At 46.6% G+C, this 25,752-nt stretch overlaps 1 protein-coding gene across 1 annotated transcript in view; it reads left to right on the top strand.

Moving 5' to 3' along the window:
* The window catches only part of efnb1 (ephrin-B1), a 49,923-nt gene extending 24,649 nt beyond the window's left edge, over nt 1-25,274 (top strand). Inside the window, exons 3-5 of the mRNA XM_071903237.2 lie at nt 16,475-16,567; nt 21,190-21,306; nt 23,200-25,274. Coding sequence (XP_071759338.1) covers nt 16,475-16,567; nt 21,190-21,306; nt 23,200-23,594 — 605 coding nt within the window. The 3' untranslated portion in view covers nt 23,595-25,274. The remainder of the gene's footprint in view (nt 1-16,474; nt 16,568-21,189; nt 21,307-23,199) is intronic.
* Nucleotides 25,275-25,752: the final 478 nt, after the last annotated feature.

Raw genomic sequence — 25,752 nt, forward strand, 5'->3', positions numbered from 1 at the left:
TAATGGAATACTGTAAAATTTAGACTTTCAAAATAGTACAAACTGTTCATCAATTCAGCCACTATTTTATCCCAAAATGGATGCACAGGTTTCTGGATTGAAACCCTTCAGAAGTTAGATTTCCCCTAAGTCTAGACATTTTTTAAAAACCTATTTTTTTTTTTGTCAGGGTGAACAATTCCTTTGATGGGAAAATGCATGCTAAATTAAACCTCACATATGTTATTCTTTTGATCTTGGGACAGTTCAATCGATATTTGTGAACTCTCCCTCAAAGCCCGAATGCAGAGAACCATGAAGTTTGTGATGTTATCCAGCGACATTATGTGGGGCCTCTCCCTCGGCGGCGTATATGTGGACTTAAAAAATATTTCTTTGAGCTTTGCTACACCCACACAGCTTTAGAAAATACCTTGGGCATTTTCAGTGTCAGCAAAGTTGTTTTCATTGTTAGTGGGGCAGCTCCACAAATTGTTTCCGTTACATCATAGACTTTCTTACTAACTCTATTAGCGACATGCATGTGGGAACGCATGGTGTGGTCCAAGATCAAAGGGATAACATCGACTTCACTTTAGGGTGAATTTTTGCTTTAATACAGCATGGATTCTCCTGTATCTCTGCTGTACAACAATCCCCTGTGGCTTCATGCAGAATACTCAACACTTCCTCCATAGTGTTTTGGACTGTGAACTCATAACTAACGTCCGCTGTAAATCCTTCACATGTGGGGGGGGGGGGGGGGGGGGGATGGTGGATCATTATTAGGCTCATATACTGTATCGTTCTCGCGTCAGCAGTAATCGGATATAGTATTTGTCTTGGTATTATGTTAATGCTGTTGTCCTTTGCAACGGGAAGAGCTTGTTTTATTTATTCTAGCGCAGCCTGTGCACACACCATGACACACTTCATCTATCATTTAGATAATGGCTGTACATGGTCGCCGTGTGTGCGTTGTATGAGTGTGTGTACGTGTGTGTGTGTGTGTGTGTGTGTGTGTGTGAGAGAGAGAGAGAGGGAGAGAGAGACAGCACCTGCACAAATTGTCACCCACACTTTTCGTGCTTTTCTTGCATGTGTACAGTACAGTCATGTGTGTGTGTATGTATGTGTGTGTGTTGAGGCCCCCCTTAGGCCAGCTTATCCCCCGCCTGGGAGACGTGAGTATGTTATCCCGCCGTCTCTGCTGGGAATGCGGTCCAGCCGGCCAGCAGAGCGGCGTAAATCTGCTCTGCTATAAAGACCCGGCTTATCTGGCCCTGATTAACGGTCAAACACGGCAGACACCGTTTGAGACGAGAAGAAGATGCATGGGGAGTGGACATTCCACTGAATCTTCCAAGAATCTCTCTCTCTCTCTCTCTCTCTCGTCTATACCTCTCTGCTCTGACTCCGCCGCTCTGTTCTTCTTCTGTCCTCCTTTCCTTGATCACCCCCCCCCCCCCTACCCCCTCCGTGGGGTAGAATAAGCAACAAAAGGTGTGGGGTAGAGTAAGCAACAAATGGTGTGTGTGTGTGTGTAAGCACTCTGTGTGTGTGTTTCCCATGCTCTGGTGTCACCGCAGGGGATCCGGTCCACACTGTCCCGTCCATCCCAGACCTGTCCTGTCACAGGCTCTCTCTCTCTCTCTCTCTCTCTCTCTCTCTCTCTCTCTCTCTCTCTCTCGCTGCCCTGTCAGGAGCCGCGGGGGGGTGGGGTGGGGGGTTGCAGAGGTCAAAACTCAGGGGCGAGGGGGTCAGGGAGACACAGCGGGGGGTCAGTAATGATAACCCCGCGCTGATCTAAACCCCAGAGCAGCGCCAGCACCAGCCCCTGCCGTCCATCAACACCCCCCTGCCCCCCCAGCCCCCCCCCCCCCCACCTACCCCAGCCCCCGGTGTATGACCGAACAAACTGGTTGTATTTCACTGCTTTGTCTAAACACAGGATATGGAATGAGCTGTTTGTGAGGAAAACGGCCGCGCTGTGTTTAGGGGTTAGAGTCAGGAGAGAAGTGATTTGAGACAGGAGGCTTTTACGGAGAGAGAAATATAATGGAGAAAATGAGCGAGAGAGCGGGGAAAAGGAGAGAGAGACAAGCACACGTACACTCACTATACATATATATATATAAACACACACACGCTTTGTATGTCCCCTATGGGTCCAAGAAGTCACAGTCAGCTCCCTCCATTTTCTCTCCCATTCTCTTCGTATTGAAATAATGCACCGTGACTGCTGCTTGATATGTTCATGGTTAGTGGGGCCGGTGCGTCTCTGTTCTATATAAGGACAAGGCCATGAGCCGGTAAACAGAGGCAGGCTGTCGTCATGCACTTCAGTTCCCCCTTGATTTCCTGTGTAGCCGGCAGGGTAAGCCTGATCCCTGCTGACAGCTGTCACTCTCCATCTCGGCGTACCATCACGGACACTGACAAACACGGCCTGCCCCACCAGCCTACTGCCAGAGTGGAGCGCATACTACCTGACCACCAGAATATTGCCTCAGTGAAACAGATATTGCCCACTCACACTCTACAGAAAGGTTTTCAGATTTTTACTGCGTTGTCCTGCATTGTCAAAATACTGTCTTCTGTAATTTAATGGAAATTCCCCCAGTTTTAGGCTACTAAGCATTTCACTAGCCTTGCATGCATTGCAGATACTTGGAAATGCTTTGGCAACATAACCTAGTCAATAGCTTTTTTCCTTTTTTTTTTTTTTTTAAATCTTCCCACGACCCACCTTTGGGTGCTGACCCAGTCTTTGAAAAACTATACTTAAAGACAAACTACATTTAACACTGCAGAAACATCTTCTTCACACCTGACAGGATTAAGGTTAGAATGCATGTTACATATCGGTAACATTCATGCTCTTTAGCGTGGGCTCTCCTCTCTATCGCTGCTATTTTTGCTCAATACAACCCACACATTATGCACCCCTCCATCCGAAGCCCCCCCAGGAATCCTCCATTGGGCATCGTACATTTGAACACGATCTGCTTTGCTGTACAAGCCAGCTTTTCCTCTTTTCATTTGCCCTCGGGAGTGTTGAAGGTCAAGGTTGAAATCCCTGTCCCGGCTACAGCAGATCAGAAGATCCTTCTCTGCCCTACATTTGCGAGGATGTAAACACACCAACATATGTGCACACGCATGCTCCCACGCAGGTATTTGCGGTTGCGGTCACGTGCACACACACACACACACACACACACACACACACACACACACACGCACTTGCATAAATGTACACACTGGCAGGCTAATAGTTAAGTTTGTGAAGTGGCGTGATAACAGTAATCTGATTACAATAAATTGGTAAATGTCATCTGTTAGAGTTAACATAAAATTGCCAAAATCAAATCACCACCACAAAAAGGCAGTTGCATTATTCAGGGACATGTTTGAAAAGACAAAGGCATTTTTATTTTCAGAGCATAGAGATGCAAAGTAACACATTCTGTCTCTTACTTGCAACTAATGCATTTTATTGAGAAACTGTTTCCATCTGGTAACCTCCATTGGGTATGTTGTGCTGAAATATTTTAATTATTTTAATTAAACTAAAATAAGTACTGTTTTTATTTATTTATTTTTTCAGATCATAGACATTAAAAAACATATACACAACCTGGAATAATGGTTAATATTGGTTGTAAAAATGTATAACAGTGTTATTCCAGTTGGAATGAATTGAGGAGTTCAATTCCAAAATGCTATATAACCTGGGAAACGAGAAATATTAAAGCTATATAAAAAGCAATATAAAAGCTATAAAAGCTATATAAGGGGAAAAGAAATCATTATTTAAGGTTCATCATTTTATATCTCTGAAATATAGAGGCCCCAGTGTCAAGATGTATTATATCAACTTAAGTTACCTTAATTTAGTAGCTTCATTTGCTTAAATATTTTGCTAATAGCCATTTTGTACATTTGGGAACAAAACTCTTCAATTGTGCTTTTCTCTTTGAATTCTATTGTGGATTGTTACTGACTGGGAATAACTGTCAATAATGTAACCGATCTAAAGTTTGCAAGCAGCTAATCAGCAAGCCTTAACGGATTTCATTTTCAAAGTAAACCCTCCCCAGCCTGCTAACAGGTCAGGTTATCTCCGGTGGAAAAGCATGGCCTGGGATAAGGAGATTTAACCCCCCTGTGAGTGAATATAGCCCAGTGTTTATTAGAGTGGCAGTGTAATATATGGCTTTCTGCTTGCTTTGCAAATCTATTCAGGCTGCCTCTGCTACTTCTCCTTTGGATATTTCATTCAGAGAGGGTTAGCAGGCACAGCGTTATTGTCGCTGGTTATTGCCTTTTGTTTATTACAGAGGAGTTTGTTTAGAGGGGAGTGGGAGGTGGGGAGGGACACGAGGACTTTCTTTTAGAGGGAGGGCGGCTCACGCGGCTGTACAAGTGAATGGTAACCATTGGTTACGGCTGAACCCGTCGCTTCTAGATGAAGCTGATATATTCATGTATTCATCTCAATTAGTCTGCTCCGTGCATCTCCAAATGCAGACACTCATCCCTCCTCGGCTGTGCTTCATGCTTATCTTATTAGAATATTTTATCCTGCGTGCGAGGCGTCCTCTCTCCCTCTCCTCTTCCATCCCTTCTTCCCTCCCTCTCTCTCTCTCTCACCCTACACAGTAATTCTGCTCTCACGTTTTGCAGGGGAGTTTGTATATGAGACTGTGCTGTGTGCTGTGTGTGTGTGTGTGTGTGTGTGTGTGTGCATGTGTGTACCGGTGCGCGCGCGAGAGTTAACAGTCTGTGTTGAAGTCATCTTTGTTAACCGATAGCTTAGATCTTTTCTCAACGCACAGACCACAACAAACCGCAGAGCTAACTCTGCGAAACAACACCGTCGATTTTTTTTTTTTTTTTTTTTTTTAACTCTTCTCCACTAACACAAACTCATTCCCTAGCCCCTCGCCAACTGAATCTTTCTCTATGGATGATTCTCAATTGTTTGAAGTAGCTTCCTGGTTTTCTTTAATTCCATCCACTATGCGGAACCCATCCATGTGGTTTTACAGCTCTGGAATAGCTGCAGGCAAAAGCTGAGGAGACAACTTAAGACCGCTGGAAAGATTCATGTTTAGAGAGCAATCCATGGTGATTAGGGAGAGAGAATGTAAGACACGAGATGATGAGCGTCATTGTCCATAAGGAAAATTGTATGGGACAACGGTGTATCGCTGTATTAAAAAAAAAAAAAACATAAGCATAGGATATAACAATGACAGCCCATAATCTAAAACACTCTGGAAATGCATATTTCCCTATTCATCTGAGATGTCTGAGGTCGTTTGCCCTCTGCTTTGCCAACAACACATATTCTCGATGTCTTTCTTCTCCGGCCAACAGCTAAGCTCCAATCACAGCTCTCTGTCATTCAGATGGAGCTCTCTCTCTCTCTCTCTCTCTCTGTCTCTCTCTCTCTCTCTCTCTCTCTCTCTCTCTCTGCCATCCCTAGAACAGTGGTTTCTCTCTTCCAAGGCACACTCTGAAATGGCTTTGTTTTCCGACAGCCTTTCAGTGGCACCCTCAGCCAAGGCCTGCCAAGAAGTCCGCCTCCCCGAGTTGGAGCCCGGCTTGTTTACACAAACTCATCGCAGAAATATGGATCTATAATTATAGAGGTTGTTAGTTTTAATGTCGCATCCTTGCTGGGGAAACCACTGCATGCTTGGTCAGCTACGATGAGGGGCGGCTGATGAAACTCCGACCGGGGATGGCGTGAACATTTCTGCGGAGAGGGTTTCTGGGGAGGGAGAGAGCGCTTCTTGATGGAATCGAATCGGTGTGGAGCAAAGCAAACAAACATGAATCACAAGGCGGTGATAGAGATTGCTGTGGTTGTCCAATGCATAAATACAGAGTCTAAATACTGCTCTGCTGGCCAGGACCAAGCCCGTTTCTGTGAATTCAGCTCGGTGGCAAAATGTCCATGTTCCATTCCAGCACGACCACAGGCGCACAAACACAGTAACAGAAGCACACAAACACACAGGAGGCGTGTGCACACAAACACACACACACACACACACAAAGGCATAAATAAGCACAAAGCCACATAGGCAAATGCAAATATATACTCATATATACTCATAAGCACACATTTGCATGCAAATACACACACACACACACAGAAAAACAGTGGTTGTATACATGCACACACATAATCACTCATACTCTCACATCCGTCCTCTTTCTCTCTGCACAGATTTGCTTGTGTAATAGAAGTGGCCGTATGTATTGTGTATTTGTTAATGCACATTCGAGAGAACCGTGGCTTAGCCGAGCACAAGATATTTTCCGTCAGCAGTTCCATGGGTGTGAATGTATTTGCTGTCACAGTCTGTGCCTGTGTGCCATGATGGATGGATGGGGCTGAAAAGAAAGCCGTGTTTTCACGTGATAAATAAATACATTGTGTTATGGTGAGCTCAGACTGTCAGCCCCGTGCACCGCCGCTCACAGCCAGTTGATGATTTTGTAGATGGCAACTGAACAATTTCACTTCCCCATTCCAGACCCACTGGTCCAATTTCTCTCCCTGTCTCTGCCTCTGTTCCTCTCTCGATCCTTTTTTCTTCGCCTGCAACTTCATCTTTCTCTCTCCCTTTTCGCCTTGCCATTCCTCCTGTTTTCTCCTCTCCTTAGATCTCTCCCTCCCTCCCTCCATCTCTCCCTCCCTCCCTCCCTCCCTCCATCTCTCCTGCTCAGTGACAGATCCTTCAGGAAATTGTTTCGAGTCTCCAGACATTTCTGTGTTGTAGCTGTTTATTTGTGCTGGGGCCGGGGGCCGGAGCCTCAGTCTCTCTCTGTTGTCGGACTAGAGGTTAAGCTCCCAGCTCTTTCGCTGCTCTGCGCCAAAGACTGATCCTCGATCAGCAAGGCTTTACCGTGTAACCGATACCGGGGACGAGGAGAGAGGAGCACCAGAGAGGATGTAATCAGTGTGTGTGTGTGTGTGTGTGTGTTTTTGTATATGTGCGTCAGCCGCTGGCTTTGTGTGTATTAGGATGTAATCAGCAGCATTTCTCTCTGTGGTCTGCTGTGCTTTCTGATTGGGGTTTTGGCGAATAACAGGGGAAGGGAAGGGAGGAAAAGTGCGTTCCTTTTCCTGCTTCTTGTGTTGCAGCCTGGCCTCATAACTGGAGAAGCTCTGCTGTGGTTTGGACCCGTACTCAGTGTTCTGTGTTCTTTACACATCAGCCATAAGCTGCAGCAGACCCTCTATCTCTATATATATTTGTCTGTTTGTGTCTCTATCACTGTGTGCGTGTGTGTGTGTGTGTGTGTGTGCGTGTGTTGGTGTGACTTGGGTCCCTTGGTAGCTGCAGTCAGCTTTGCTCAGTGGCCTCCATGTTAGCAGGTAGAGAAGATTCCCTTAGGGTATGGGCATGTGCACAGAAGCACACACAGACACACAGACACACACATACTGTATATACATTCACAAACACGCACTCCCACATACATGTACTGCTCTCTCTTTCTCTCTCTCTTTGTTCTGGCTCTCGCAGATTTTGTTTTGGTGGACAACAGATGGGCTGACATAGACTCTCCTCTAAAGCAGGTACACTGTCTGACTTCCCTTCCCCCCCCCCCCCCCTCTCTCTCTCTCTCTGTCTCTATGCATCTGTCTCTCCTCTGTCTTTCTCTGTCCCTCTCTTTACTGTCTCTTTGTCCTGTCATCTCCCTCTCCCTCTCTCTCTCTCTCTCTCTCTCTCTTTCTTTCTCTGACCCGATCATCACACAGACAACCTCATTAACCTGAAGGTAATTTTCTCGGCAGAGCCCTAATGCTTGCCTCGTCTCTCCCCGCACATTGCATCACTGTATCATTTACGCCGCGTATTCAGTATACCTAAGTGGGTTTGTTTTGCATCGTCTGTTTGGAAGTGGGGAGCGCTGAGCCTTCGGTAAGAGTTATTGTTTGTTTGTTTGTTTGTTTTGTGGCTCGGTGTGTGTTATTGTGCTCGCAGCCATGGGCTGGCTTGGTTGTCATAACTCCCTTCTGGAGGCCAGATTGAAAAGGTCAGTGAAGATGGAGCTTCTCTATCCACAGAGGAGGAATGCACAGCGGATGAACAACACACACACACACACACACACACACACACACACCCACGCACACACGGACACACATGGACCATGCGAGCACGTTTTGTGCATGCACCAGCACGAGTTCTCTGAGGATGTTTCAGCCCCCGACGTTCGTGTTTCCTAACTTGTTCCGGGGCTCCGGCTCTCGTTCCCCTCAGGGCGCGTTTGCTCAAAGATTACCTCTTTAGTCAGTCTAGATTTTTAGAGCCTCGTGGCCTTTGACATGCCACTGCTATCTCCCACCGCATTCCGATCCATCCCAGCGCTTCTTTTATCAGGCAGCACAGGCTGATTTGTGACTCGTGGACCTTTAGTTTTTTTTTGGGGGGGGGGGGGGACTTCTATCTAGAGTGCAGAGTCCCATATCAGGCTTGCATAAGACCACAAAGACCAGAGAGAAGAAGAGGAGGATCAGTCTTATCAGCTGGCGGGCTTTAACAAGTGAACCATGCTTCCTTCATGCGATTATCAGCGCTCGAACCAAGACGAAAACCTCAGTAAGCTTCCTGCTGAGGAACACGCTCACCGAGGGACCTTCAGTGTGCACCCGTCTGTCAGTCGTGTGTGTGCGTGTGTGTGTGTGTGTCGGTCTGCGTACACGCTCGTTTCTACGTGCGGGCTCTTATGGTTGATCATATAGGCTTAATGAAAGACTAATGTGGAGCTCCCTCACGTCTTTAACCGGGATGAGACCTGCTCGAGGTCTGCTACACACACACACACACACACACACACACACACACACACACTGGGTAAGAGATAAATAAACAGTAACTCCCACATGACCAATACTAACCTTTAGCTTTTGAGCTTGTGTGTGTGTGTGTGTGTGTCTGCCATGCACGTGTGTGTGTGCCTGTGTGCCTCAGCGTTATGATGCATCTCTTTTAACCTTTAGCTCTGACCACTAGGAAGGTGAAATGCCTTTTTTTTTTTTTTTTTTTTTTCTCTCTGACCCAATTTCTCCTCTGCTTGTTTCTCTGAACACGCAACATTTCAACTGCTATTAGTCAAATGATGCACTATCTGAGAGGGGAGTTCAGAGGCCTGGCAGCGTGTGCGGTGGGTGTATTTGTGTGTGTCCCTCTCACAGTGTGTTTTTACACCTGTGTTTATTCGAGTGTGTGTGCATACACCTGTCAGATTGTGTGCGTTTAGGCTTATAAGCAAACTGCATGTGCGTGACAACATGCATGTGTATTTAGGCGCTTTTGTGTGCGTGTGTGTGTGTGTGTGTGTGTGTGTGTGTGCGTGTGTGTGTAAGGGGGGGCTAGGAGCGAAGAAAAAAGGTCGGGGATGCGGCGTGCTATAAGATGAGTCTGTCTACATCTGTCATGTTGGAGTGCGCTCAGTCTGTTCCTGTTTGAGACAGATGACTTGCTCTGTTCCCCAAGGTCTCCCTGTTATTCTGCATCCTTTATCTCCTACTGATCCGACAGACGGCTTGCACCGTGTGTGTGTGTTTTTTGTTTGCTTGCGTGTGTGTGCGTGGGCGTGTTTTTCCGTGCACGCCTGCGTCTTATGTGCGTGCGTCAGGAATTTCCCGCGTGTGCACGTCCCGTCTATGTCACCGCATGCTCCCGTGCGAGCGCGTTTCCTGTGTGCGTCTATTGGCTTTGTTTCCTTGTGTGTTTGCTCGTGTACGCAGGGCAATTTGATTTTGTGTGTGTGTGTGTGTGTGTGTGTGTGAGTGGTGATGCACAAGTTTTATGCTGTGTAGGGGAGCGGGGGGTTTTGCAGCATGCTGAGTTGGGAAATGGAGAGTGGAAAGTGCAGCGGTGTAAAAGCTCTGCCCCGTTTGATTCACCGGAGAGGTGACACACCGACACCCACAGCTAAATGATGCAGAAGCTCTCTGTGTCTGCAAGCACCGGGTCTTGTACACACACACACACACACACACACACGTACACACACACACACACACATTGGGAGCTGCTGACAGGTCCTCTGCAGAGGTTAAAAGCTGTCATAAGTAGTCTTGAAGCTCTGCCCCAGTGGTGCTGGCCATGGCAGTCCATAATACCCAACCCTTGGCTTAGTAGTCTGCTGGGACTGTCTGGACTGACGTACAGGGACCACACACACACACACACACACACACACACACGCACTGATGCCCTCACAAGGATACAAAATCACAATGACAGATGTGCACAATTCACACACACACACACAGATATTCCTAAACAATCATGCACAGTCATACACCCACACACATAGTAGTAGAAATACACATATATGCACACACAAACACACACACACACACACACACACAGAAACACACATACACTCATACACTTACACGCACAGAGAAACACATCAACACACACACAAAGAGAAACTCAGGGGAGCGAGGGAGAGAAATGAAGAGAGTGTGAGTGAGAGAGAGAAGCAAGCTGGCAGGCGCACACACACATGCACATACACACAAACCAACACACACACACACACACACACGTAGACATATACTTCCTCCGCTCCAGAGAGAGATCACCTCCCACTTCTTCTCTCCAAACCGAGCTCTCCTCCTCCTCCTCTCAACTCCTCACTTCATCACCTCCTTCCATATTCCTCCACTGACATATGCACGCACGCACAGACAATCCCCCCCCCCTCCCTCCACACACACACCACACACACACACACACACACACACACACACACACACACACTTCAGACAGATCAAGTCTCACTCCTCCCCGGCTCGCACACTCTCTCGTCTTCTAAAAAGGAATCTCCCACTTCCTTTCCTGCCCCTCCTCACCCCACACTCTTCTTTCCATCCCTCTCCCCCCGCTCCCCCCCCTCTCCCGCTCCACTCCTCCCTCCCTCGCCCTCCTCCAACCCCACCCCACCCCACCCCACCTCCCCCCACCCTGCGCTATCCCATAGTGCTCTCTGCTGGGAGGATTTAGAGGTACCCTGTAATTTTGGTGCCGGAGGAGCTCTTAAGTCCTCCCTGATCTTCTGGCTACACGGGCAGCCAGTATATGTGTGTGTGTGTGTGTGTGTACGTGTGTGTGTGTGTGTTTTCTTCTGTGTGCCCAAGCGCTTACATGTCTGTATATTTTTTCTCCACCATTTTAAATGTATGTGTGTGACGTGTTGTGTGTGTGCACGCATGCACGCTTGTGTATTTGCTTGTGTGTGTGTGTGTGTGTGTGTGTGTGTGCGCGAGAGTAATCCGGACACAGGAGAGGAGCTCCCCCTCCGGCTGCATACTGAGGCAGAGAGCTGAGCAACAGTTGTGTGCATTGGGCTGCTAACCACCTTAGACCTTGATGTTAATGCTGCTACCTGTTTACCACACATACAGCGCACCGGCTCCTGGCAACAGGCGGCACGCTGTGACACCAGAGCTGCTGTAGACGCTTTGGGAGAAAAAAACGCCGCCATTGTTTTGCACAAAGACGACAAAATCAGACCTGTCTCTGCATACCACTCAAAACCGCATTTGCTCTAACCAAAATCCAATAGTGGAGGTTGAATGTAGCATGTAAAATGTGCAGTGCTAATGCTGCAGATATAATGGCTGTATTTTATATTGTATGCCATGTTATATTACCGAAGAAATGGGAGAAGAAAACATTGGTGAGCCGAGCACAGCTAATTCATCTGAGATGATATGAAAAGTCTGAATGAATTTTCTCCGGCGGTGTTGAGTGCCAAAACTGTGGACGAGGCTATGTGGGAGAGACGGCGAGAGAGAGGTTGGAGGTTGATTACAGATTTCCATTTCTATTTCTGGGACAAAGAAATGGAGGGCTGATGGGCTGGGACATCTATTTAGATCCATTTCATTCTGCCATAATCAGGCTTTAGCCATGCCCTAATACTCAGGATTAGAAAAGGTTCAAAGTGCAAACATCTAGATCCCAAGCATTATTCCAGTCTGCCAACCTCACTCTGGATGTGTTTGCGAGGATGTGTGTGTATGCACATGTGTGTGTGTGTGTGTGTGCACATGCATGCGTGCCAGGGCTGCTTGGCAGGGGGGAGGGGGGTTATCTCTGGAATCAGACCCATAAACCTAATCTAACCCTCTTGGTGCTCATTCATGTGTGAGTGAAATATTTTGTGCAAATGGGCTCTCTTTTCCCTCTCCCGACTTCTAGTCTATTTCGCTAATGTAAACAAAAAGTGAGATAGGGATATCGGAGGTATGAGAAATACCCATTTCTGTTGTGACGCTCTATTTAATACAGACACATGTACCTGACACTGACTGAGTTGTGCTGTCTATTTTGCCTCAAATGGATGGAACAGCGCTGTGTGCTGGTGTTTTTCTTTGATACTGAGTGTGAGTGATCAGATAGTGCTTTGCGCCTGTTTATGGTTTTTTTTTTTTTTTGGTAATGTAGACATTATTACCGGTGGTTACTGCGACTACCCAGCGCCTGCTCTGCTCGTCTAAGTGGAAGTCTGAATGCGGTGGAGAACGGGGGGCTGGTGTGTGAGAGGTAGCCAATGAATGTCACCTCTCATCCACTTTCTCATTAAACAACCTGCTCTCTGTCTGTCACATGGGCCGTATCTATCCCCTCATTCGGTGCTACGGGCAAACTTGTGCACGCGCGCACGTACGCGTATACATAGGCGCGGAAGAGACACGCGCACGCACACACACACACACACAGAGTCCTCGCGCTGTATGAAAGCAAGCCCCCTGGGCTGGACAGGAATAATAAGCAGCAGATGATTCATGATGGAGATGGGGAATGTATTCAGCAGGACCACCTGAGTGACCTCATTTAGCAGACCTGAGAATAAATATAGACCACCGCGTCGCACTCTGTGCCTAGCGTGTCTCGTCTGGGCCAGTCAGCACCGCATCTCTCACACATCTCCCACTCTTCTCCCCTCCGCTCCCCCACAGCACCTAGGGGAGCAGTCCTTCCACTCTAGCCCCATCTACCCCCAAAGACATGAATGTCCTTGCGAATCTACGTGTATGTGTGCATATGCGAGTGTGTGCATCCGCATATGCATAAGTGTGTGTGTGTGTGTGTGCAGTATTGGAACAGGAGCCTTTGTTCCAGGCCAACTCTTCCCCTGTAAGGCTTTCTTTTGGCTGATACATTTCTGCTGTAGATATTTCCCAACATCAACATTTGGCACCTGGTTCCTCTTATGACTTCAGCAGCTGTAGATCTTTTGTTCTCCCACCAGTCACTCTGCGGCCAATGATCCACACCCACAAAGGGAGCCTTAAATCATACAAAAACCCGCTTTGGAGCCGACCGCTTTATTAAAAAAGCAACATTCCTTCATGCAATGACCAATTCTTTCAGTATTCCGGACCGCTAAAGTAATGCTGAACTAGTTGTGCAGTTTGTTCCACTAAATCATTAGCAGTGACGGGGAGTTTCTTTGTTCTTCGTCCTGTCGCGGCTTTATCCCCTTGTGTTTTTATCTCCAGCGGGACACGCAGGAAGACCCAATTCCCCAGTTTCCTCTTTCCAAAACACTACATGACCGTCGGCCTTTTAATATCTGGAAATCCAGATTTGGATTAACGTCAGCGTGCAGGGATGAAAAAACGAGAGCGAGGGTTAGAGAGAGAGAGAGAGAAAGATTGAGAGAGTGAAAGAGGAGATAGAGAGAGTGAGCGAGAGGCTTTCAGATTAAAAAGCTGGCACAGTGTCCTTGTTGTTGGGTTTTAGAAACATGGCTGGCGATCACTGTTTTAGAGTGAACTGTGACACGATAGATATAAACACACTGTTGCCAGTCAAGGGTTAGGCTGATAAACACGGGACTGCATGGTGCTTAACAGGCTACGTGCTTTCTGTTAGGAATCCCAGCACATCTTTTAATGTACTCAACAGTTGTTACTGTAGTCGATTTACATCTTGAATAGTACTTAAAATGTGGATTCACATGGAATAACACGCGTAAGGAAATGTGGTTAAAATTGGACACGGTTAATCGGATTGTGAATTGCCAATGGTACAGTAAGGCTCTGAAATATTTGACATTTTAAATGGTTTGAATACAAACAGCATATAAAGTGATCATCTCTTTATAAATCCCTCTCTCTTTCACTCGCTCACCTAAAGTGAAGCCTTGAAGGAGTAACTTATCATCATGCCACATCAGTAATGCCGGGGCCTGTTCAGTCAGCCTGAAGGAATAGTTAATTTACACGGCAGAAGTAAGTTAACAGTGAGAAGATTTGCTCTCCCTGAGTGGATATAAAATTCAGAGCATGACGCTCACTCTTAGTCAGATTATTCAAGCGCCTTTGAGCTCGATCTTCAAAGAGCTCATTTTTGTATAACCTTGCCCTGGAAATTTAAAAATTGAAAGAAGGGGAGAAATTGGCTGGAAAATGGCAGGGTGAGGTTAGCAGTGATGGCGATGTCTGGGCCGTTCAGGCTACAAGACAGTATGCCTTTAAGTCTGGAAACAGGCCTGTTCACCTCAGTGTCTTTGAATGTTCTCTTTAAAGGAGACATGCTCCCTGCATAGACTTTACATAAATCATAAGAGTTACTTAGCCTTGAGTGTTCATTCACATTAACGTCTCATGTAAATGTTGAATCTTTTCCTCCCTCCTGTACGGCGGTTTGCCCCGACTGCCCGGTCCTGCTGTATTTCAGTGTCCCGCTCAGTCGCTCATGTTGAGTCTACGGTGGGGAATTGCCAAAGTGCCGCTGACACGATGTTATCACAATAATTATCACAAATATTATCACAAATTATCACTGTGCTCGAGCCACGCTACCACAATATTGTGCTTCTCGTTGGGAATACTAAATAATCTGATAATGTAATGTGTAATATTATTGCAATTTATTATTTAGTTTTCTTTCATTTGACCGAAGTACAAAGCTGAAATAATATCCCAAAGGGCAACAAAATGTCAACATTAATAATACTTAGGAATGACAAGGCATGAATCAACTAGATGAATTTCAAAGCCTTTCCAAAAACTCCAACGGCAGAGTTTCAAGCGCTCTCCGAATGAACTTGTTTTTTTTTATAATTTTCGAGAACACCGTTTGACAGAACATTAATTTACATCATGGAAAACGCGAGTATAAATGTTGATACATGCCATCGACATGTCGTGGGGGGAAGTAATGCGATGTTATACTGCGTTGTTCCCCCCCCCCCTCCCTCTTCCTCCCTCCTCCCCCTTCCCCCCCTCCCCAGCCCCCGTCCCTAGCCGAGTCTGTCTCTCTTTGTGTCATCATTAGATAAGCACCCTCTCCAAGCCAATCTCATCATAATGAGGGTGCCATCTGAAGCAATCACCCAGGGAGATGGTCATTGAGTTAAGAGGGAGGGAGAGGGAGGGGTAGAGCCAGATAGCGCAGATAAAAAAACTAAATGAAGTGAGCGAAAACGGAGAGCGACCAAGATGGATAATGCAAAGGAAGAGAAACAAAAGCATTTCAGAGGAAGGGAGTAAGTTGAAACAGCAGACTAAGCGGAGATGGAGATCATTTGGGGAATTCCAAAATTAGAGCTGCCATCGCACGCGCCCACACAGGCGCATGCCCACACACACACACACACACACACACAACTGCATTGCTTTGTGCTTAGCTGCTCAACGTTAAGGTCAGAGTCACACTCTGTCTCCCTAGGTCATTATCATAGACCCTAAAATAGACAGCCAATTGTGTCACAGTGTCTGAGGTGAATGTGACAGCGAATAAACAGCCCCTCGACCCAAGTCGGAGCAGAAAACACACACACACACACTTTCTAAAGCGCAAATGGAGACACGCACGCGCGCGCACGCACGCACAAACATTAAGGGAGGCATTTAGCTCTCAGCACTACCAGCGAGTAATGACACATGTGGCTCAGAGGGAGTAAGCTGCTCCAGGACTTGGCAAGCAGCTGGAACTCTCCCTGGCATGTCTCACTGCTAAAATATGCAGAGACGGAACACACACACACACACACACACACACACACACACACACACACACACACACACACACACAGGTCTGGCCATGTTCTTCTCTCTACCTCGCCGCCCACCCTCCCTCAGTAGGCTCTAATGTTGTTCCATTCATTTGACTTCACTTTATTGTGTTAATGAGAGATACCGTTGAGAGGAGCTGGCGGTTGATTGAGGGTGAGAACGCCTAATCACTGGAACAGCTAATCAGTGCTTGTCGTAAATATTGATTAGTTCTGTGCGTTATGGACGTGCTCATTAACCAACGTGTCACCGTCTCTCCTCTTCCTCTTCCCTGCTTTTCTTTTCTCTACTCACTTTGCTCTTCCTCCTCCTCCCTCTCAATCCCTCCGCCCCCATCTCTCTCTCTCTCTCTCTCTCTCTCCTGTCCTTCACCCTCTTTCTTCCCCAACTCCTCTCCCTTTCTCTTCTCCCCTCCAGCCACCTCCAACGGTACACTAGAGGGCCTGGAGAACCGAGAGGGAGGCGTGTGCAAGAGTCGAGCCATGAAAGTCATCATGAAAGTCGGACAAGGTAAATGCGAGCTCACCTCGCATGTAGAACACAATACACCCTGCTGCCTCAAAGCCATGTTTCACTTTGGTGTGACATTCTCATTTTTCGCTATGTGTGCCTGCCGTGACTTTGTCGGCCGTCAACCTCCAACAGGACCTGCTGCCTGGAGTTGTGGAGTTATATTGTGAAATGTACTGGCCACAAGTGTTGGGGCTTTTAAAAAAAAAAAATTATGACTCCTTTATAGACAATAACAAATGTAAAAGTAGGCTACCTCTTGAAAAAGTGATCCCAGAAAACAGAAAAATATTATATCTATATTTAAATATCTTTATTATACTATTATATTATATATTTTATATATTATATATATTATATACTGTTATATATATCTTTTTAGTTGGAATATGTAGTAGGTAGGGATGCACAGTTAGTGTATATTCTTAGATTGTAATTTTGGTTTTCACAATTAATAATCATAGAATATTTGCATATTGACATTATTGAAATATTTACATCATTTAGATTAATTCATTTAGAATGTCCACTATAGTTGAAAATATGTTGTTAGATGCAAAAAAAGTCAATTAAAATAATTTACACTGGGCAGCCATTGTTGGTGGTTGACTGCTGAAATCTATACATGTAATACTGTAATATAGTTTGTAATATTACTTCAGTAAGAACATGAATTAGAAGAAGATTTCAATCTAAAATGTAATAGATATTTTGGAAAATAGTGTTACCTGATGTTTCTTCCTCTATTTTAAAACACATTTTATTACAATGTTTAAAATGTAACTATTTTGTAGAGAGGGCTCAAGATGGCTACTAATGTTAATAATTATTCAGTAGTGAGTTTTACTTTCAAATCACCCATAATTTAGTCAGAGTAACTGCACATGTTTTCAAATGTCCGATATCTCAGTTTTTAATTAATCTCTTTATTATGTTTGCTCACACAGCTTGTGCAAATTAAGTGTCGAAAATGAGATGACACAAGACAAGAATTGTTTGTTTTCCACTTCCTGACTTCTTGAAAGGCCTCTAATGTGATTCAGCTCTCACATACTTGATTCTTATAATCAGTCAGAGTATGAAAATGTGTGTTTGAAATTGGTATGTAAGTGCAGGGTTTTTGTAAGGCATCTAAAAATCATGGAAGTAAACAAACGAGCTTTGTTTAGATATCCTTGGACGCAACATTTGGTTTGTATCATACATTTCACTTTTAGACGCTGTTTTATCCGATATGCGGACATCCATATCCTGATTTTGACAGGGTACAGTACACAGATGTGTTACACTCTAAACATTCCCCCTTTCCCCAGTGCCGTTGTTTTGAGCGAAACAGACACTAACCACCATCTGAGAAGAACATCTGCCCACCATGATGGTCTGACTCTTTAAAGCTTTAAAGCTGGATCTCACGTCAAAAAATAAAAAAAATCAAAAAAATCTCTGAAATCTGCTGAGAAACCTGCAGTGTGTGTGCGTGCAGGTGGAGTTTGTGTGCAGATATTTGAATGTTGGCCAGCGGGATGACAGCCGTGTATCCTGGCAGTCGATGGAAGAATAGAAGCTAACAAGCTGCTGATGCTAGCAAGGTCTGAGTCGGGACAAATCCAGCGGATACACTGAAATATCTCCAGAACCATCTCTGAATAGACAGCTATGCATTATCTTCTCGTGTAGATCAATTTATTTGAGCGTCTCGACAGCGCGGGATTGCAACACCGTCACCAAATGCACAAGCTTTTTACGCAAACTATTAGTTGGTGAATAAACAAATCCCTGAACCCGCCCTAATCGAAGTTGAAAGCAACTGTCTGATAAATTCGAGGAATTCTCATCTCAATAGAGTCTCTTTCTATGGCCGCTGGCTGTTCCTCAACTTCGCCGGAGCCTGCACTCATTTCCCAAAACAGTCCGCAAGCTAGCTGTCACTCAGAATCAGTGTGCCCTACAAACCTTGTTAGAAAAGATGCTGTTGGCCAGCTGCTACTACTTTTAAAGCTATTTCTGTGTGTGGACGCTTGATATATAATGTGTCTGTCCGCCACAATGACCATTTGAAAAGGGCTGTGCGGAATTGCGCCTTCGACCGCTGTAAATCGTCGGGGGGGGATTGTTTTTCTCGGGAAACAATGGGAGAAGTTACCCTCAAAACCAATGATATGACTCTTAAAAGAAGTGATTTGAGCTGATTGACTTTACCCCTGCAGCCACACGAGGTGCTGTTCCAACAAACAGAAAGTACCAACAAATTAAATTGGGCCCTCCTTGGCTGTGACCCCAGATGCTATTGTGTTTAAGCCACACTCCCTCAGTCCGTGCCGCCGAATGCCAGCACATTCCTCCGGCCAAGTCCCCGAGATCTTCCCATCCATCCGCACAAACTCCTGTGCACTTTTGCTCTCTGCAGTCTATTTCGGCGGCTCGTCCCAGTGTGCAGTGCAATCATGGCGTACTCCTTTCTTTTAATACTCCATTCGCATTTATCGCGGAGGCCGCCGGAATGCTAAAGCACACTCCTGGGCACAATCGCGCTGAAGCATCCGTTCACGCTCCGCAGCTCCAGGACTCGACACGTCTATCTAATTGTACTTTAAATGCCTCGTGTTGTGTCTTTTGTCTTTCCGTAAAAAAAAAAATAAAGTAAAGCAAAACGGAAGAGAAATTGAGTGAGCGGAGAAATAGGGAGAGAGCACATTTCACAATTTTTTTTTTTTTATACATCGCTTGCTGTTCAGCACTCTCTGTCTACTCCACCACATCATGTCACTGTGCTCATTAGAAATATGTTGACTCACTGCCTCACACGCATATCTCTCCGTTCCTTCTCTTTCTCCATCTCTCGCTCGCTCGCTCGCTCGCAACATATCTGTCTCGCGCTCTCCCCCCACCCTCTCTCTCTCTCTCTCTCTCTTCTGTCGCTCTGTCATTGTCTCTCTCGCTCTCTCGCTCTCTCTCTCAATATCCCTCCTCCTCTCCCCCGCCTTCTCCCTCCTTCTGGCGGGTTGGCAGTTCTGAGGTAGTTGCTGTCTGCATAGCTAAGGGAAATGTCAGCAGTACACGCGGAAAAATGGGTCAGAACATTAGAACGCTCCCTGCACATGCTCAGTGGTTGACACAGCGTCGGGGCTATGCACGGAGTGAATCAGATCACTGTGTCCTCTCATATCCTCCGCCACGCGTGAATGTTCCCACTTCTCACTCCTGTCTTTCCTCATCTATTATTGATGGCGCACAACAGCTCACGGCTAGGTTCACCACTGCTGCAATCACTATGGAGCATTGCGGCGGATTGGACATCGAGAAGACCGGGGCGAGCGGATCAAATTGTTAAACCGCGCTGTTATGTGCGACCAAAGCGAAAATAGGTGGAATCTGTGTCCCTCTTTCTCCCTCTTTCTCTTCTCTTTTCCTCTCTCCTCCCTCCATCTTTTTCTTCTCTCTCTTTGTCTTCTTCCATATCGGCCAGCCTCCCCACGCCCCAATCACTTCCCTGCAAAGAGTCTCAGCCAAACCAGAGCGGAAATAGAAAATAGACTGGTAGACTGTCAGGGCCTTTTAACTCACTCACTCACGCACGCGCGCACGCACACACACACACACGCCCACACACATGCCACACAAAGTCGCCACAAGGGACTCAAATGTAAATTGGCCCCCCTCCACACCCTTCTCTCTCTCTCTTTCTCACACACACCCGCGTACACCCCTTGAGCAGGCCTTCGGGCAGATGCAGATAAGGCCAGACAGAGGCGAGGCATCTGATAGCGTACTGCGGAGGCATCTGACTGGCTTCGGTAATAGTTTCTAACTGTCTCTGTCTGCCGGCCCTGCCCTCGTAAAGCCGGGCCGCGGACCCGCCGATGTTTACCGCACAGAGACTTCAAAGTGCGTGTGCTGAAATCACAACAGACAGGCTGATAAACTGTCTGTTTCCTTCGCGAGCGGTATTCCCCCCTCAGAGCCGATGCAGCCCCTCCTCTCCTCTCCTCTCCTCTCTTCTTCTCCCCTCTCCTCTCCTTGTCTCCCCCCCTCTCTTCCTGTCCTCCTATTCTCTCCTCCTCAGGAGTGCGCTTCTTTCAGGGAGAGTTAAAGCCAGAGCAATAAATAAGGCATATTATGGCCTTTTAACGTGATGAATAATGTAAAACAATAAAAAGTTAATATATAACTACTTTACCCTCATTCTGCCATGCCTAAGTGTATTGTAAGTATATTCTGGGAGTGTGCCTGTGTGTTTGTGTATGTGTATGTGTATGTGTATGTGTGTGTGTGTGTGTGTGTGTCCGGCACTCCTGCTCTCATGAATGTGTCAGTGTTGGAAATGCCTGTCTGAGTGTTTGCTGAAGGAGTTGCTGATATAGATGTGAGCTCATTTTTTACGACAGGACAGGGATACTGGCATGTTTCACAGACGTTCGCTAACTTGTCCTTCCTCTTTGTGCTTTCATCTTCACTTCTGAGACACTTTCAACACATGGGACTTGAGATAACCTTCTCTGTGTATAAAAGATACATCAAACGATAATAAAAAATAATCCTTGCTGATGCAGGGGAACAAGCCGTTGTAATTCGATGCACGCAGCTTTGCCAAGACTGAGTTTCTGAGTATTTGTTTCCCGCAGACCCAAACGCACCAGACCCTGTGGTGCCGGAGGCTCCAGAAGACAACGCCATACCGGAGTCCAGTCCCAGTCCATCTGATCAGGGTCGGATTGGACCCGTGATCCCAGGAAACACCGGTGAGCAGAGCCGAACACCCGCAACACACCGGCAAACCGTGGTTCTCAACTTTGGCCTTGAGACCACCATGTAGGCCTGCAAGATGACTTAAAAAATACAGTTTCTAAAATACAAATATTTTACTAAAATACAAATATTTGAAATATTTTTTCTTCTTGTGAAATAATGAATATTCACAGCCTCTAGGCTTCCTCTAATAATTAATCACGTTTTGCCTGAAAAGAGCAAAATAAAAATCATAGTTCAGTCTCCCTATATGCTCGCTAATGCGGCTTGTTCACGCCGCAGGCATTGCTTTTGCTTTGTGGGGGTCGGGAAGCCAAAATAGGTGGAGAACCGCTGTTGTAAAATACAACATAATCCTGCAGAGCTCTGCAGAACACAACTTGAAACAAAATGAAACCCAACCCAGAACAAATACGGCTCACCCCGAAGCTCGCTTGACTTATTCATACTGTACACAGAGGGCGTGCGGCACACAAGGAGACTCAAAGACAGACTTCTTGATAATCCATCTTTCTAAACTTCATTAGAATTGCAAATAAATGAAGATTAAAAGGATAGATAATTGAAGAAGTCATTTGAGCCTCCTTGGGTGCACCGGGCCGTCTGTGTTTCCTGCTTTCGCCAGCACCTTCCATAGTCAGGTATGCACTGCTTTCCACAGGAGGCCCCATTTCTTTTTTTTTTTTTTTTTTTTAATAGATCACTACCTATACTAACTTTTTGACTTACTCCAGAACTCTGTACGCCACAAAACTTCTGCCAAGTACAGACTGTTCTGCCTGTCCCAAAGTGATAAGCCTTCCTCACTTAATAATTGCTTATTCAACATTAGTTGGTCTATAAAAAGATTTTCTAATGTCACTTTTCCCTGTATCCTGGCTTTTACCTGTCCACCATTGTTGGATCAGTGATTATGTCAAGTGAAGAAGTGGAGGGTGGAATGAAGGACGTGTCACTGCAGTTTGAGGGCTGATATTTCAGGAATGAGGTTTTTGACAGCCACTCTCCAGCTCTCTGCTCCAGAATGTACGAAATTCCCCCCCGCCTCTGATTTCACCGATAAGGCTGGAACCGTTGGCTTCCAGTGATGTCATTACTCATGATAAGGCACAGTATCCCTTCCCAATAAATGGTTAAGAGCAGAGTGGTCAGCCGAGTGGGGAGACACAGTCATTAGTGGGGATGGCAGTCTCCGGAGGTATGAGGCTTTGTGTGTGTGTGTGTGTGTGTGTGTGTGTGTGTGTGTGTGTGTATGGGGGGGGTCATGGACAGTAAAGAGGCGGGGGGGAGTGCTGCTCTTTGGCAGCAGCTGCATACATACATGGAAAACAGATTTGGTTCTTCTCAGATTTCAAGTCACTGGAGGAGCCAGTCATTCTCTCTCTCTTCCAGTACCCCCCCACCCCCCCACCCCCCTCTCTCTCTCTCTCTCTCTCTCTCTCTTCCGTCTCACCCCTCCACTGAACCCCCAGACAAAAGGATAAAACAAAATCAGATGTTCAGATATGCCCTCCCCTCTCCCCTCTTTCCATATCTTTCTTGGCCTTTGCCATGTATAAATGTGGCTTCGACATGTTATACAACTTTTCTTTATGCCGGGGCTCAATCGTATCGGAGTTGGAATCTCAGTTGCGCTGAGTGACGACTACAGATTTCATTAGGAGGCCATTTTGATTAAGCTAATTAGATTAGATTACATCAATGGGCCTGTCAGTCATGCAGAGGAAACAACAAACAAGGATGTGATCACAGTAAGATATACAGATGATGGGACTGAATTACTGTATATGTTATTATTCCTCTGATTGTTCAACAATCCTTGTTGCGCTAACTCTCTCTTCCTCCACTCTTCTTCTCTCTCTCTATTTCTGATTCTCTCCATCTAGACCACATCAATCAGGACCAGTCTGGTTCTAGTGCGAATTCGGATGGAATCCTCGGCTCCAAGGTGGCTTTGTTCTCCACCATTGGAGCCGGCTGCATCATCTTCCTCCTGCTCATCCTCCTCCTCGTCATCCTCCTCATCAAGATGCGCAAGCGCACCAGGAAAAATGCCCATTCGCAGCCCCGCCCCTCCGCGCTGTCACTCAGCACGCTGTCCAATCCCAAGCTGCCCGGGGGCACGGCTGGTACGGAGCCCAGTGACATCATCATTCCGCTGCGGACAGAGAACAACTACTGCCCTCACTATGAGAAGGTGAGCGGGGACTATGGCCACCCCGTCTACATCGTCCAGGAGATGCCCCCGCAGAGCCCTGCCAACATCTACTACAAAGTCTGACATGCTCAAAACATCCAGTAGTCAGGAGAGAGAGAGAGAGGAGCGCTTGATTTATGTTCTTGGGAAGAACATTTTCCTTTGCATTTTGGGGACTTGGTGTTTGTTCAAGCCCGTGTTTTTTCTACCACCTGCTGCACAAATCTGGAGAGACACACACTGACCAGTAACCAGCGGGGTTGTGAACTGACTGAGAAAGAGGCTTATTCTGTTTGATTGGGTTGTCTGACCCCCCACCCTCCCCTCCCCTCCCCTCCCACCGCCAACGTGTCCTCACTGCGCTTCAGTGGGGGTGGGGTGGGGGTGGGGGGGTTGCGGTGAACCAACAGATGGAAGTCTAGTTTCCTGGTTTGCTGTCCCCCTTAATGGGCAGGATATAGCTTAGTTTAGTTCCCTAAAGTACAGTCTGTGTTACACCCAATTAAACACATCATCCTAGCACACTAGCCAGGAACAGGCAGACACAGGCCCCAAACGCCACTCAGCCTGGTTTGTATGTGTGTGTGTGTGCGCGCAAATGTGTGTATGTGTGTGCGTGCGTGCGTGTGTGTTAGTCAGGGCTCCGTGCTGGGCCAGGAAACTCTCCAGATAGCTCAGGTATCAGACACAGTGTGTGAAATAATGTGTGTTCCTCTCCCTTCGCACCTCTGATGTTTGCCTTACTTACTATTTTTGATGGAGGATTTCCTCGACCCTGATTCAGTTCACAAAGCAGTTGTATTTTGTTAGACTTTCCTACAAGTGCACAATGTATAGAGATGAATAGTTCATCATTATTACTCCATCTTCTCACCACCCATATCATCATTGCGCTCATGTTGCCTGAGAGAGTACCCTGACCTGGACTATTGATGTCGAGGTGTGTGTGTGTGTGTGTGTGTGTGTGTGTGTGTGTATGTATGTGTGTGTGTTTCTGGGAATACTCACTTTCCCACTGGTCTGATAGGAGCTTTACCATTACCCTGGTATTTATGACTGCCTACCAGTGTGTATTTGAGGGTGTGTCCTCAGTATGTACGTCTGGGTTGGGAGCGTGTGTGTGCCTGTGCGTGCATGCGTGTGTGTGTGTGTGTTCGCGGGCATGTTCAGGCCAGTCCTGTATCTGGGCAGACTTTAATGGCTTAGGGGTAGAACACTGAGTTACTGTATCGTAAGCTTCAAAAACAAGACAGACAGACTGACGCGCTGACAGACAGACGCGCCTGAGATCTACGCTTAACAAAACTCTTCAGTACTCGACTTGGCACTGACTGAAGGTTTTATTGTGTCTGATGAGCTTTCGGGGAGATGGTTTTAAAACAGCAGGCACGTTGAGATTTGTTTGTTCTAGCTTCTGGTGGTGGTGGGAGCTACAGTGTAAGCATCAAACAGTCGCAGAAACAGTTTGGTGCCTGCCGCCTGGGCTAGGTGGGCGTAGGTTGGATGGTCTGCACTGATTGGATGGCCTACATAGGTAGGATGCCCTATATAAGTTGGATGCTCAGTCGTGGCTGAACATTGGGCTACAGTATTGTCAGATGCCAGTTGGCTGCCATCTGTAGATGACTCAGTGGAGTGCGCAGTCAGTGGCGGTGCCAGCGTGTGACTAATCTAGGTGCCATCTCCTTGCCCACACTCACCAGCCGGGGAGGACAGAGCCATGGAGAAAGGAGAAAATGTTCCTGTGACTTGGCTCTAACCTGAGAGGAAGATGGGGAGGGGGGGGGTGTAGGGTAGGATAGGGTAGGGTAGGGGTGGAGGGTTCGGGGGTGGAATGGAAGTAGTTTAGCATTCATTTTTCCATCCTCTCGCCAGTTGTGCTGTGAATAAAAATGCTGTGCAGAATATTCCACAGTCAAGGTGTTCAGCCACCGAGGGACACTGCAGCTCAGCTATCACACAGCCCAGGGCAGCGGCACCGAGACAGGATTTGCTGCAGCTGGATGTGTGCACGTGCACGCCGAAGCTCGTCTTTTTTTTTTTTGGGGGGGGGGGGGGGTGTTCGAATGTGTGGGCTGCGTGAGTGTGTACGCACAGGCAAGATCTAGTACGTGCCTCTATGTGCGAGTGCATATTTGTGCGCATTTGTGCTTATATATGCGATTTTGTGTGTGTGGATGCTTCTGTGGTTAAGCGACTGAACAGACTTGTTTTAGCAATGAAACTAGGTGCACTGAAGAGT

This window comes from Centroberyx gerrardi, chromosome 16, assembly GCF_048128805.1.
Source record: "Centroberyx gerrardi isolate f3 chromosome 16, fCenGer3.hap1.cur.20231027, whole genome shotgun sequence".
NCBI classification, from domain to species: domain Eukaryota; kingdom Metazoa; phylum Chordata; class Actinopteri; order Beryciformes; family Berycidae; genus Centroberyx; species Centroberyx gerrardi.